Genomic DNA, 13,541 nt, shown 5'->3' on the forward strand with positions numbered 1-13,541 from the left:
TTCAAGCTTAGACCCAGGTTCCAGATCAAAACAACAAAAAGTCGTGGGGTTCCAGAAAGCATGGTACTTAGGCTTCCTGATCAAAAGTGGGCATTGTTCCTAATTCCAGATAAAGTATGCTAGAGCAGAGATCCCACCTAGTCACCAAGTGAGAAGGAGTGTTGGAATATGCAAGATTGGTAGTGTGCATGATTCAACAGAATATGAAGAATATCCTACAGGGGACATGGAAGAGATGAGTAGATTGTAAATTTAGATCAGAACTTTCTGGTATTTTCCAAATAATCTTCTCCTGAGTTGGCTCAGTTGGAGAATTCCTGCTCCTTTGAGCACACTTTGCTCCCAATTGCCTCCAAAAGTACACAGTTAGTTAAACTGTTAGGACTATCTCTGTTCTTTTTCTGTACAAAGTTGTTTCTCTTCTCAATAAAGCTATTTATTCTTTACCAAGCTGGTGCCTCATCCCTCCTTTGCATATTTAAACTCTGCCAACACTAAGGTGGCAGTTAGCATGAAGATTCTAATTGGGAATTGCAGTTTCTGATTGGCATTCCTCCTGAGCCACATTCTTTCCCTATTAACTCTTAGCATGCAGCTATTTTGTTAGCTCAAGAAGCAGTATGTATATTTGTTGAATGAATTTCTATTTGGACTTTTCATCATTAGGTGCCTTCAAGCCTCTGCTCTCCACCTTACACTGCAGCCCAAGAGAATTTATTTTTCTATCAGGTATGTGCCTAAAGACAGATCTCAAACTTCAGAGAAGAACAAACAACAACAAAAATACCCTCTCTGTCACTTCCCTAAGGGACTAGGCAGGCTATATATCAAGGCATTTTGGAAATGAGAACTGAAATGTCCTTCCCCCCTCCTGTCCCCCAAATAGGAAGCCAGTTGTGAGCTTTGCCTCCCTTCCTTCTTCATCATGATTTCTCTTTTCCTTTCTGGCTGAAGAGCAGATAAGCAACGGCACTTGCAAGCCACTTTTAGTATACAATCCTGTAGGAATCTCCAGGTGAGTTCTTGCTTTTTTGTTGTGTTCTTCATAAACCTTTCATTGTCTTTTCACCTTGAAACCTTGAAATAACCACAAACCTAGCAATGAGAATTGGTGAAGCTGCTGCTCACATTCCCTTTTCTCTGTTGCTGTAACTGTTGTTTTTGATGTAAGTTTTAGTAATCTGAAAAATATGAGTCCCAACAACTAGATGTGGATCTCCCATCATCTGTTCAGTTCCCTTTACTGTATTTATAAATTAATCCATTAAAATATTTCTCCTGCCCTTGGTATTAAAGAGAGCTCAAAAGTGCTCTTTTTCTTCACAAACTATGATTTGTGAACCTGAAATGGAGAGCGTTCTTGTCACCTTTCAGTCTTTGTCAGTGAAATGAATTTATTTATTTTATATAAAGTAAATTTCCGCTGCCTTTTTGTAACTGACCTGTAGGTTGCCAACTAATATCTGAGGTCTTGATTAGATGTAATCCTGTAAGTAAATATTCAATAAATTTATCATTGTAGCCTTATGCCATAACAACGATGACGACAAAAGTAAAACAATTAAAACAAGTATGTTAACAAGCAACAATTACAATAAATTTAGACTAAAACATTAAAGCTTAATATAAAAGATTTAAAAAATAAAGATAAAAAATAACATACAGCTATACAATTGTACAATAAGCTTCATTGACTCTGGGTTGCATCAGAGACAAATCTATTCCTGATGGACGTGGATAATAGTGTAAACGTGGCTACCTCCAGGGTAACTGTCAGGAATACATCGGCCAAAAGAAACTTAATTTGATCCTCGTACCAGAAATATAAAACAGTATTTGATTCAAATTCAGTTGGATAGAATCATAAAGTGGACAATATAGTCGATAGTGTTTGAGATCTTCTACCTAGTTCCGATTGCAGGGGCATAAATATTTATCTAGCAGGAGACTCGTAAATGCCCCATATAAGTTTGCTGATGGAAAGGTTTGGAAATGGTCCCAAGTAAAGGCTTTTCATAATGTATCCCAGACTATATCATTCAGTTAGCAGGAGAAGCATCTATTAGGCTTTAGCTTAGGTTACCATATTGAAAAAATTGTGCCAACAATTCCTTTCTGAGTAACATTGAAAACTGAGCTTAACTAAATGGGTTAAAGGTAAATTTGCTAGTTTTATATCATATTTTATTAGAATCCTGAAAGTATGCTGCTATAACGGGACCAATGAGTCAAGAGGGATTTCATATGCGAAGATTGCTTTAACGGTCTCTGCTACTTTGGATTAGGTAGCTGTTTACTGATTTCTCCAGGTGAAGTGAAAAAAGAATGTTGTTCTTTTGCCACAGCTGTGATTACACACCTAAGAATGCTATCCTATACACATTTGCTTGGGAGTAAGGCCTATTGAATTCAGTAGGAATTGCTTCTAAGTAAATCTGCATGGGATCAGGAAGCAGGCTCCATCCATTTACTTGAATATTTTCTCATGCTTTTTAATATTGATCTGATGCTTGGGCTTGTGTGTGCACATGTGTAAGAAGAAGGGTGGAAAACATTGTACTTCATTGCCTGTAAAAAGTGATGTGTTTGACAGGACAGTCCATAGGACCGTCCACAGGACAGTTTCACAATTATAAACTGACTGAGTGGACATTTTCTCTAGTTTATATATAAAGAAAGAGGCTAGAAGAAGACCCTTTATGATTGCCCATGTGTTTCTTCCAGCCAGCAAAAGGTACAGGAAGGCAGAACTGAGATTGTTAAAATAGCATAGTAGAAAGAGTTAACCTTTCTTCTCCCATGCAACAGTCTTGATCTGAGTTGGGGGCCTTCTTGGCTACTAATTACTATTTTAAAAATGTGAGGGACTGTTGTGAGTGGAAAAATGTGAGTGGAGAAATTTCACAGAGAATCACAGAAAATATATGGTATACCACAGAGTCTGCCCTCTGAAGCTGCCAATTTCTCTACAGCAACTGATATTTATTGCTTGGAGATCTATTATAATTCCAGGAGAAATCCAGGCCCCTCCTAGAGGCTGGTAACACAGAGTAAACACAAACTGTAGCTTAATTCATGTAGTATTTTCTTAAGAATTAATTATTATAGCCCATATTAGACAATCTTCTGGTTTTAATTGAGTGGGTTAAAGGAGATGTATTTACAAGGTCTATTAGTAAATGAAAGCCCATTTCTCTTCAGAAGTGTTTACAGAGTACAGATTAACAAAAATGGCATAAAACTTCTCAGTAGATAGGCCAAGAATTCAAACTCATTTTTTACAGTTAAAGAGGACATTTAAAAAAATGTATACGTAGTTGATGTATATCATGCCTGTATCCTTTTACAATGCATGGAAGGCAGCTCGTAATCATTTAAATACAATAAAACAACGGTAATAAAATTGTACCATGAATCAAGCCACCATACAAACAAAGGAGTGGTCACCAAATCTAAAATCTCAGAGATAACAACAGCAAAAATAGGTGCCAGAAAATAACTGAGTCCACATCAAAGGCCATCTGATCAAACAGATCAATAATATTTTCCTGGAATGACAGATGTTGTTTCAAAGGTATGTGGTTTATTTAGGAAGGTATTTTAAGGAGGCTTACTCAGAAGTAAGTCTCACATTATTAATTGGGCTTTCTTTTAGGAAAAGGCACTTGGGAACTTCATGGCTTATAATAATTCACAATGATTTCTTCCATAACATAAAAAGTTCGGGTCGTTGCATCATTTATTGTACACCTGAAAAGAATAACATTATAATAAGAAAACATGTATGACAGGGAAGGCTATAGCAATGGAACTTAAATCTCACCACCTCACAATTTTGTAGAAAACGTATTTGTCAACCATGTGTGGCCCATCTCCCTTACATCCTTAGATACAAACAAAAACAAAGGAATGATTAACGGAAGTTTAGATTTGCTTCTTCCCACGAAAGAGCTCCAAAAAAGGGACAAATTCTATTTGTCTTTTCATATTGCATGTACTGCTGCAAGAGCCAGGCCTATCCTTGCATATGTACAGCACACAGAAACTGCACAATGTTCTTTTACTGTTCTAACAGTGTAGTGGGTAAGAGCAATGGCCTCTGATCTGGAGAACTGGATTTGACCCCCCACTCCTCTACATTCAGCCAGTTGGGTAACCTTGGGCTAATCACAGTTTTCTCAGAATTCTCTCAGTTCTACTTACCTCACAGAGTATCTGTTGTACGGAGAGAAAGAGTAGGCAATTGTAAGCCACTTTGAGACTCCTTTGGGAAGCAAAAAGAAGAGTACAAAAAAAACAGATTTTCTTCAAGTACAGGAGTAACAGGAGGCTCCATGATTACTAAATGTCTCCTCACCATATGGTAACAGGATGGGTTCCAGGCTATAATGGATCTGGCAGTTACCATTATATTAATGCAAGTATTTACTGCATCACTTTACAGCAACATAATTTTGTTGCAGGATCATTTCTCACATTTGTTCAATTATGAAGCATTGAGAGGAGGGCAAGATCTATGGTCCATCCTCTGAAACTGCAAGGTCCTGGGGGGGTGGATTTTCTGCTGTGGCACCAGTTGCAGTTTCCCTGGAGTGAACATCCACAGAAATGGAACATCTCTGAACATCCCAGTCCTCCAGAGAAAATGTGGAATCTTCTTAATGTTCTACACAGCAGATACTTTCATCTAGGATTCCAGGTTACAAAACTGATAATTATTTTGAGCTCAGACAACTGAGAGCACGTGGAGAGAGAGCTACTGGGGAGAGTTGCTGCTGACCAGGTGAGGCTATTGTTCTGCCTGGGTGAGGTGATTGCTGGGTAATAGTTGGGAGGATTAAAAAGGGCTGCTCCTCACCAGAGGCAGAGCTCAGACAACTGAGAGCACGTGGAGAGAGAGCTACTGGGGAGAGTTGCTGCTGACCAGGTGAGGCTATTGTTCTGCCTGGGTGAGGTGATTGCTGGGTAATTGTTGGGAGGATTAAAAAGGGCTACTCCTCACCAGAGGCGCGAGCCTTTGGCAAGAGACAAAGGGCTCTTGGCCTGTGGCTCTTAGCCTGGGGTTCTTGGCCGAGCAATTAGAATCAGTAGATTATATCAGTAGATTATATTTCCCTAGTACTTGCACTGCCTAGACATTACAATGGACCTCCAGGACACTCATCCCATCATCTGCAGTGAGTGTGACATGATTGCCTTCCTCCCAGAAGACAAGATGGACTACAGCTGCCCCAAGTGTAAGCTGGTAAAACTTTTGGAGGAAAAGATTAGGGGATTAGAAAACAAAATTATTACTCTGACCCAAAGTAAGAAAGGGGAGGAGTTCGTAGTCCAGAGCTCTGCAACATGGAATAAAGAGAATAAAGAGAATACAACCAGTCCTGAAGAGGACAAGGAGATTGACCACAATAGGGAGCCTCTGCAGGCAGTTCGGAAAAAGACTGAACGGCGAAGGGCGAGACAGTTCTCGGGGCCTTTGGAGCTCCAGAATAGATTTCAGGCCCTTGCAGAGGAGGTGCAAGGGTCAACAAGGGAAGAGGTCCCAAAACAAACTCTAAGACAAAGGGAAGAGGCCACGGAGACAGAAGGAAATGGAGTTGAGAAGGGAAAAAAAAGGAGAGTACTGGTAATTGGAGACTCCCTGCTAAGAGGAATGGATCGCCACGTGGCTGGGCCCGACCCCCTAACCCGAGAGGTGTGTTGCTTGCCAGGGGCGAAAATTAAAGATGTTTCAGAAAGGCTGCCCAAACTCCTCAAATCTACGGATCGCTACCCATTTGTGATGGTCCATGTGGGAACGAATGACATGTCCCTGAATACCATCGCTCCTATTAAAAAAGACTATCAAGATCTGGGGAGGAAGCTCAAGCAAATGGGGGCACAAGTGGTATTCTCTTCAATCTTGCCTGTCAAGGGAAGAGGAATGCGTCGGAAGAGGAAGATAATGGAGGTGAATCACTGGCTGCGTAGTTGGTGCCGGCAGGAGAGATTTGGTTTCTGGGACCATGGGATAGGCTTTCTTGAGGAAGGCCTACTAGCACCTGATGGACTGCACTTATCAAAACTGGGGAAGAATGTGTTTGGCAGGAACCTGGGGAGATTCATCAGGAGAGCTTTAAACTAAAGCCACTAGGGGAAGGAGACGATCAACATAGGGAGTGTATGGAAGGAAAACTATCGGAGGCAGCCCAACCGGCAAGGCCAGCTCATAGGGAACCAAAAGTAAAAGGATTCAGATGTCTTTATACTAACGCCCGAAGCATGGGCAATAAAAAGGAAGAGCTAGAACTTCTCATGCTGATGGAAAGGTATGATCTAGTAGGCATCACAGAAACTTGGTGGAATGATTCTCATGACTGGAATGTAATGGTGGATGGATATGAACTGTTCAGAAAAAACAGAATAGATCGAAGAGGTGGAGGAGTGGCACTGCATGTGAGGAAAGGGCTTACCTGTCAGGAAATTCTAGTGAAGGAGAGCATATCTACAGTGGAAAGCATCTGGGTGAAAATAAGCGAGGGGAAAACAAACAGTGTGGTGGTTGGTGTCTGCTACCGACCGCCTGACCAACGAGAGGATGTGGATGCTGCACTTTGTGAGCAGCTTGAGAAAATATCCAAACGGCAGGACCTTGTCATCATGGGTGACTTCAATTTCCCAGATGTGTGCTGGGAAACAAACTCTGCGAAGCGTCCTCAGTCATGCAAGTTTCTGACCTGCCTGGCTGACAATTTCATTTATCAAATGGTAGATGAACCCACAAGAGGTTCAGCCATACTGGACTTAATACTGACCAACAGGCAAGAGTTGGTGGATGAGGTGAAGGAGGTGGGGACCCTAGGGGGAAGTGACCATGTCCTCATAGAATTCCTTTTGAGATGGGGAGACAAGGAAGCTTGTAGCCAGACGCGGATGTTGGATTTTCGTAGGGCAAACTTTAATAAACTCAGAGACATGATGAGTGTCATACCATGGACGAGAATGCTGGAAGGGAAGGGAGCATGTGAAGGGTGGGCGCTACTCAAACAAGAGCTATTGCATGCTCAATCAATGACTATTCCAGAAATACGAAAACACTGCAGGAGCTCTAAGAAGCCTATTTGGATGAACAGAGAACTTCAAGAGGAACTAAGAAAGAAAAGGAAAATGTTCAGGAAATGGAGGGAAGGACAGAGCTCTAAAGAAGAGTACCTACAGGTTACTAGGCACTGTAGATCAATCATCAGAAAGGCCAAAGCTGAGAGTGAGCTAAGATTGGCCAGGGAAGCCCATTGTAACAAGAAAAGATTTTTCAGTTACGTGAGGAGCAAACGTAAAGTAAAGGAGGCAATAGGCCCGCTGTTGGGTGCGGATGGACAAACTCTAACGAAAGATGCAGAGAAAGCAGAAAGGCTTAGTGCCTATTTTACATCTGTTTTTTCCCACAGGTCTAAGTGTTTAGGCACATCTAGAGATGGCTGTAGCCAAAGGATAGTGTCTGGGTGGCAGGTTAACATGGATAGAGAGGTGGTCGAGAGGCATTTAGCTGCACTGGATGAGTTCAAATCCCCTGGTCCAGATGAAATGCACCCGAGAGTACTCAAAGAACTTTCCAGAGAACTTGCACAGCCCTTGTCCATCATCTTCGGAACCTCTTTAAGGACTGGAGATGTCCCGGAGGACTGGAAAAGAGCAAACGTTATTCCGATCTTCAAAAAAGGGAGGAAGGATGACCCGGGAAACTACAGACCAGTGAGTCTGACCTCTGTTGTGGGGAAGATAATGGAGCAGATATTAAAGGGAGCGATCTGCAAACATCTGGAGGACAATTTGGTGATCCAAGGAAGTCAGCATGGATTTGTCTCCAACAGGTCCTGCCAGACCAACCTAGTTTCCTTTTTTGACCAAGTAACAGGTTTGCTGGATCGGGGAAATTTGGTTGATGTCATTTACTTGGATTTTAGTAAAGCTTTTGACAAGGTTCCCCATGATGTTCTGATGGATAAGTTGAAGGACTTCAATCTGGATTTTCAGATCGTTAGGTGGATAGGGAATTGGTTAGAGAACCGCACTCAAAGAGTTGTTGTCAATGGTGTTTCATCAGACTGGAGAGAGGTGAGTAGCGGGGTACCTCAGGGTTCGGTGCTCGGCCCGGTACTTTTTAACATATTTATTAATGATCTAGATGAGGGGGTGGAGGGACTACTCATCAAGTTTGCAGATGACACCAAATTGGGAGGACTGGCAAATACTCCGGAAGATAGAGACAGAGTTCAACGAGATCTGAACACAATGGAAAAATGGGCAAATGAGAACAAGATGCAATTTAATAAAGATAAGTGTAAAGTTCTGCATCTGGGTCAGAAAAATGAAAAGCATGCCTACTGGATGGGGGATACGCTTCTAGGTAGCACTGTGTGTGAACGAGACCTTGGGGTACTTGTGGATTGTAAACTAAACATGAGCAGGCAGTGTGATGCAGCGGTAAAAAAGGCAAATGCCATTTTGGGCTGTATCAACAGAGGCATCACATCAAAATCACAAGATGTCATAGTCCCATTGTATACGGCACTGGTCAGACCACACCTGGAGTACTGTGTGCAGTTCTGGAGGCCTCACTTCAAGAAGGACATCGATAAAATTGAAAGGGTACAGAGGAGAGCGACGAAGATGATCTGGGGCCAAGGGACCAAGCCCTATGAAGATAGGTTGAGGGACTTGGGAATGTTCAGCCTGGAGAAAAGGAGGTTGAGAGGGGACATGATAGCCCTCTTTAAGTATTTGAAAGGTTGTCACTTGGAGGAGGGCAGGATGCTGTTTCTGCTGGCTGCAGAGGAAAGGACACGCAGTAATGGGTTTAAACTTCAAGTACAACGATATAGGCTAGATATCAGGAAAAAGTTTTTCTCAGTCAGAGTCGTTCAGCAGTGGAATAGGCTGCCTAAGGAGGTGGTGAGTGCCCCCTCACTGGAAGTCTTCAAGCAAAGGTTGGATACACACTTTTCTTGGATGCTTTAGGATGCTTAGGGCTAATCCTGCGTTGAGCAGGGGGTTGGACTAGATGGCCTGTATGGCCCCTTCCAACTCTATGATTCTATGATTCTATGATTCTATGATTCTATGATTTTTCTTGTCTTTTCATTGTTTTTCAGGTTCCATTTGCAAGTTCCATGGGCTATGGAAATCAGACTGAGTTCCATTTCCGTCCCTTCTCATCCCTGCCTGAGACCCAGTTGGTCATTTTCTTGTTCTTCTTGTTCCTTTACATACTCAGCCTCCTTGGAAACGTTACTGTAGTGCTCATTGTTTATGTCAACCACCCCCTCCATACTCCCATGTATTTTTTCTTGGCCATCCTGGCTGCTCTGGAAATCTGTTATTCTTCTGTCATTGCTCCCATGGCTCTAGTCAACCTTCTATCCCAGAAAAATGCCATCATCTCCTTAAGCGGTTGTGGAACCCAGATGTTCTTCTTCGTCTTCTTGGGAGGAGCTGACTGTGTCCTGCTGGCCATCATGGCATACGATCGATATGTGGCAATTTGTCATCCACTACACTATGTGCTTATCATGAGTAAAAAGGTCTGTACAGGCCTTGTAGCAGCATCCTTGCTTTTGGGGTTCATGTTGTCCCTTCAGTTGACCATCCTTATCTTCCGCCTGCCATTCTGTGGCGGTAATGAAATCAACCACTTTTTCTGTGACATTCCAGTTATTTTGAAGTTGGCCTGTAGTGACACACATGTCCATCAGACAGCTCTCTTCATTGTTAGTGTCATAGTCCTAACCATACCTTTCCTTCTAATCTGCATCTCATACACCTTCATTGTGGTGTCCATCCTCCATATCAGCTCTGCAGAAGGCCGTCAAAGAGCCTTCTCTACATGTTCATCCCATTTGATGGTTGTCTTGTTACAGTATGGCTGCTGCAGTTTCATATATTTACGCCCCAGTTCCAGCTACTCACCAGAAGAAGGTCGAATAGTATCTGTGGTCTACACCTTTGTTACTCCTTTGCTCAATCCTTTGATTTATAGCATGAGGAACAAGGAATTAAAGGAAGCACTTATCAGAGCCATGAAAAGAAAAGTGCTTTCCCACAACAAAGACAGCATTTAGTCAACAAGTAGGAAACAGAAAAACTCTCTACTAGAGCCACAGTTTGAACGGTGAGACTAGCACTATGGCAAATTGGTGGCCGAAACAGGGAACTTGGCCTCCATGCAAACTTCACCCAGGGATATTTCCCTGTATGGCCAGCTGAATGCTCCTGTTTTTTGTTTGTTTGTTTGTTTGTTTGTTTTTTGGGGGGGAAGCTTCTACATGAATGAACAATCTCATGTTCATTCAGAGCATGATTTCTGGGTCTTCTGTACTTTAGGATTAAAATGCAGAATATAACTTGTTCTGTTTCTCACAGCAGAAGGACTAATCTGGGGACAAGTCCAAAATACATGTCTGATCGCGGCGCAAATAATATTTTTCTGCATTGTTGTAAACTTGACCTGATCTTTAGGGAGTCAGATGGATCCAGCCGGTTGCCCCACTTCAAAGAAGAGGATGCTATAAGGTCCCCTCTGAATTTGAGAGGAGATGGATGGAGTATAATGGCAGGGTCTCAGTCAATTCCACAATTAAGAAGGGTACAGCTGCCCATCAATCTCCAATTTTGATACATTTATTTCCTTCACTATGTTTCCCCTAGAATTAAACCTAAACAAATGATAGGCATATATACTATCCTGTTTGGTCCTTGAATTTGTTAAACATCTTCATTATGTTGTATGCTAATTTACTGCTCACCCTCTGCCTATATGTATGGCCTGGTAATTTTCATTTCATTGTATCTGAATAAGTGTGCATGCACACAAAAAGCTGATATTGAATTAAACTACACAGCATAGGAGGTAAAATAGGCTCTAATTCTTATTTTAAAAGTTAACCCCCCCAAAAAAAACAGTATAATAATGTCAATTTCTTTAATAATGAGTTTTTCTTTTTTAATTTCAGAAAACAACACCAGGTTGTGATAAAAATATACTATTCTCTGAATGTGCATTCTGTATATTTAGTGTATTTAGTGTATTTTTTGGCCACTGAGGAAGGCTGGAAAGACTGAAATGTGTCAAGTTTCATGTGGGTCATAGGGCATACTCCTCAATTACATATAGGAATGCTTATAATTTATGTAAATTATACAGTCTGATATTCAGGCACCTAATGTTTTAAAATGTTATGTATGTATCCATTATATTACAAATATTTAATTTGAAATATTATTTGCTGTAGCATGACTCTTTTGAGAAAATTGGGCCTGGTCACGCCAAGGAGCTGGACATCCTGGGTTATCAGGACTAAACACTAATTTGCTGGTCAGCACTGGAGGAGGAGTTCTCTTCTCAGAGTTCCCAGGGGTAACAAATCCTCTTTCTTCTCTGCACACTCTCTCTTCTCTCCATTCCTCCATATGCACTCTATAGCGGATAGGACAAGGATGTGTCTGGACTTAGGAGCATGCTGGGCATGCTCTGGCTCTATCCAAACCAAACTGATGATGGAGTGAGGATGCAGCTTCCTGACTCATAAGCTGTTCAGTGCTGATGGGAAGGACTCCTTGCAAATCAATGCTCTTCCCAGACTCTTAGCAAGAAGTGCTAAAAATAGGGGGGAAAGGGTTCTTTAGTTATATTTCAAGTAAAAAAAAAGAGTAGGGACACTGTAGGACCACTGCGAGGACAAAAAAGTGAAATTATTATGAGAGGGCTGAACTGATATTTCTCTTCAGTCTGGGAAATAATGCTCAATATGGCAAAAACATATCACAACAGGGGGGATGGGGATGGTGGCCTATGGTCACTGTGGGGGCAGTCCATAAAAATTTTATACATAATCAACAAATACTGATTGCCATACAACAATCTGAACTGCTAAACTGCTCAATTCCTATTTCTCAGTCTTCTCTTGCAAGGGGAATCATGTTCAATGAGGCAAAATCATTTCACACGATGAGGGATGGGAGTTGCAGCCTTGGATCACTCTAAGGGTAGTCCATAAACACCTACTTTCTTTAAATGAAACAAAGTCTTCTGGACCAGATGAACTGCATCCAAGGGTACTAAAAGAACTTGCAGATGTCATCTCTGAACCTCTGTCCATTATTTTTGACACTTCTTGGAGAACAGGTGAGGTGCCAGATGATTGGGGGTGAACAAATGTTGTCCCCATCTTCAAGAAAGGGAAAAAGGAGGATCTGGGTAACTACCGACCCATCAGCTTGACATCTGTAGCTGGCAAAACTTTGGAACAAATCATCAAACAGTTGGTCCTTGAGCAGCAGGAACAGAGAGCTGTGATTTCTAATAGCACGGGTTTTCTTGAACAAGTGATGTCAGACCAACCTTATCTATTTTTTCAAGAAAATGACTACTTTGCTTGATCAGAGGAATGCTGTGGACATAGTTTATCTGGATTTCAGTAAAGCTTTTGACAAGGTTCCACATGATATTCTTGTTGACAAGTTGGTAAAATGCGGTGGATCCTAATTCTGTCAGGTGGATCAATAACTGATTGACAGATTGTTCCCAATGGGTGCTTGTTTATGGTTTAGCATCCTCTTGGAGAAGAGTGACAAGTGGAGTATCCCAAGGATCTGTCCTGGGGCCTGTGTTATTCAACATATTTATAAATGACTAGCCAAAAAGCCCATTGCATAAGAAATGCAATGGGCGCTAGCAGGGGCTGTGACAGAAAGTGGGAATGGAGGGGGGGAGGCAAAGCACTTTGGCGGCCCCCCCAGCAAGCACCCCTCTGCGAGGCGGCAGGTGTGCTCAGTGGGCCGTGGGGAAGGCCTGCCCATCTCCCCCCGGCAGGCACGCAGGCTCCCCGCGGCCCACCAAGCATACCTGCCACCTCTGTGAGGTGGCAGGTGTGATCAGTGCGCATCAGGGAAGGCATCCCCGGCCGCTTTCTGCCCGGGAGGAGCGCTGCTTCCCTGGGCGCGTGGCCTCCTAACTGGGGGGCCGAATGGTTTCTGGGTGGCACGGTCAGCTCCTGGAGGTGGGCGTTCCAGGGGCTGGGCCAATCCAGATTGGCCCGCTGCCTGCGGTTTGGGAGAGCCTGACAGGGCCAGACAGGCCTGGAAAGCAGCCCCAAGATCCGGACAGCGCTGCCCAGATGGACTTTTCAAAAATATATAGAGGAACTGTGGTAAAGATTTGGATGAGGGACGAGAGGGGATACTTATTAAATTTGCAGACGATACTAAACTGGGAGGGGTAGCAAACACAACAGAAGACAGAATCAGAATACAGGGTAATCTTGATAGGCTTCAGAAGTGGGCTAAATGGAATAAAATGAAATTCAATAGGGACAAATGCAAAGTTCTTCGTTTGGATATGAAAAACCACATACACCAATACAGGATGGGGGAGACTTGTCTTGGCAGTAGTATATGTGGATCTAGAAGTCTTAGTAGACCATACATTGAATATGACTCAAGAGTGTGACTTGGAGGCTAAAAAGGCAAATGGGATTTTGGGCTGTATCAAATGGAGTCCAGATTGC

At 42.5% G+C, this 13,541-nt stretch overlaps 1 protein-coding gene across 1 annotated transcript; it reads left to right on the forward strand.

Annotated features, from left to right (window-relative positions):
• The first annotated feature begins 880 nt into the window (after window positions 1-880).
• LOC143828731 (olfactory receptor 10V1-like) lies at window positions 881-10,097 on the forward strand. Its single transcript, XM_077318981.1, has 2 exons — window positions 881-1,015; window positions 9,132-10,097. The coding sequence occupies exon 2, from the start codon at window positions 9,150-9,152 to the stop codon at window positions 10,095-10,097; it is 948 nt and encodes a 315-aa protein (XP_077175096.1). The 5' UTR covers window positions 881-1,015; window positions 9,132-9,149.
• Window positions 10,098-13,541: the final 3,444 nt, after the last annotated feature.

The sequence above is a fragment of the Paroedura picta genome, chromosome 2 (assembly GCF_049243985.1).
Source record: "Paroedura picta isolate Pp20150507F chromosome 2, Ppicta_v3.0, whole genome shotgun sequence".
Lineage (NCBI taxonomy): Eukaryota > Metazoa > Chordata > Lepidosauria > Squamata > Gekkonidae > Paroedura > Paroedura picta.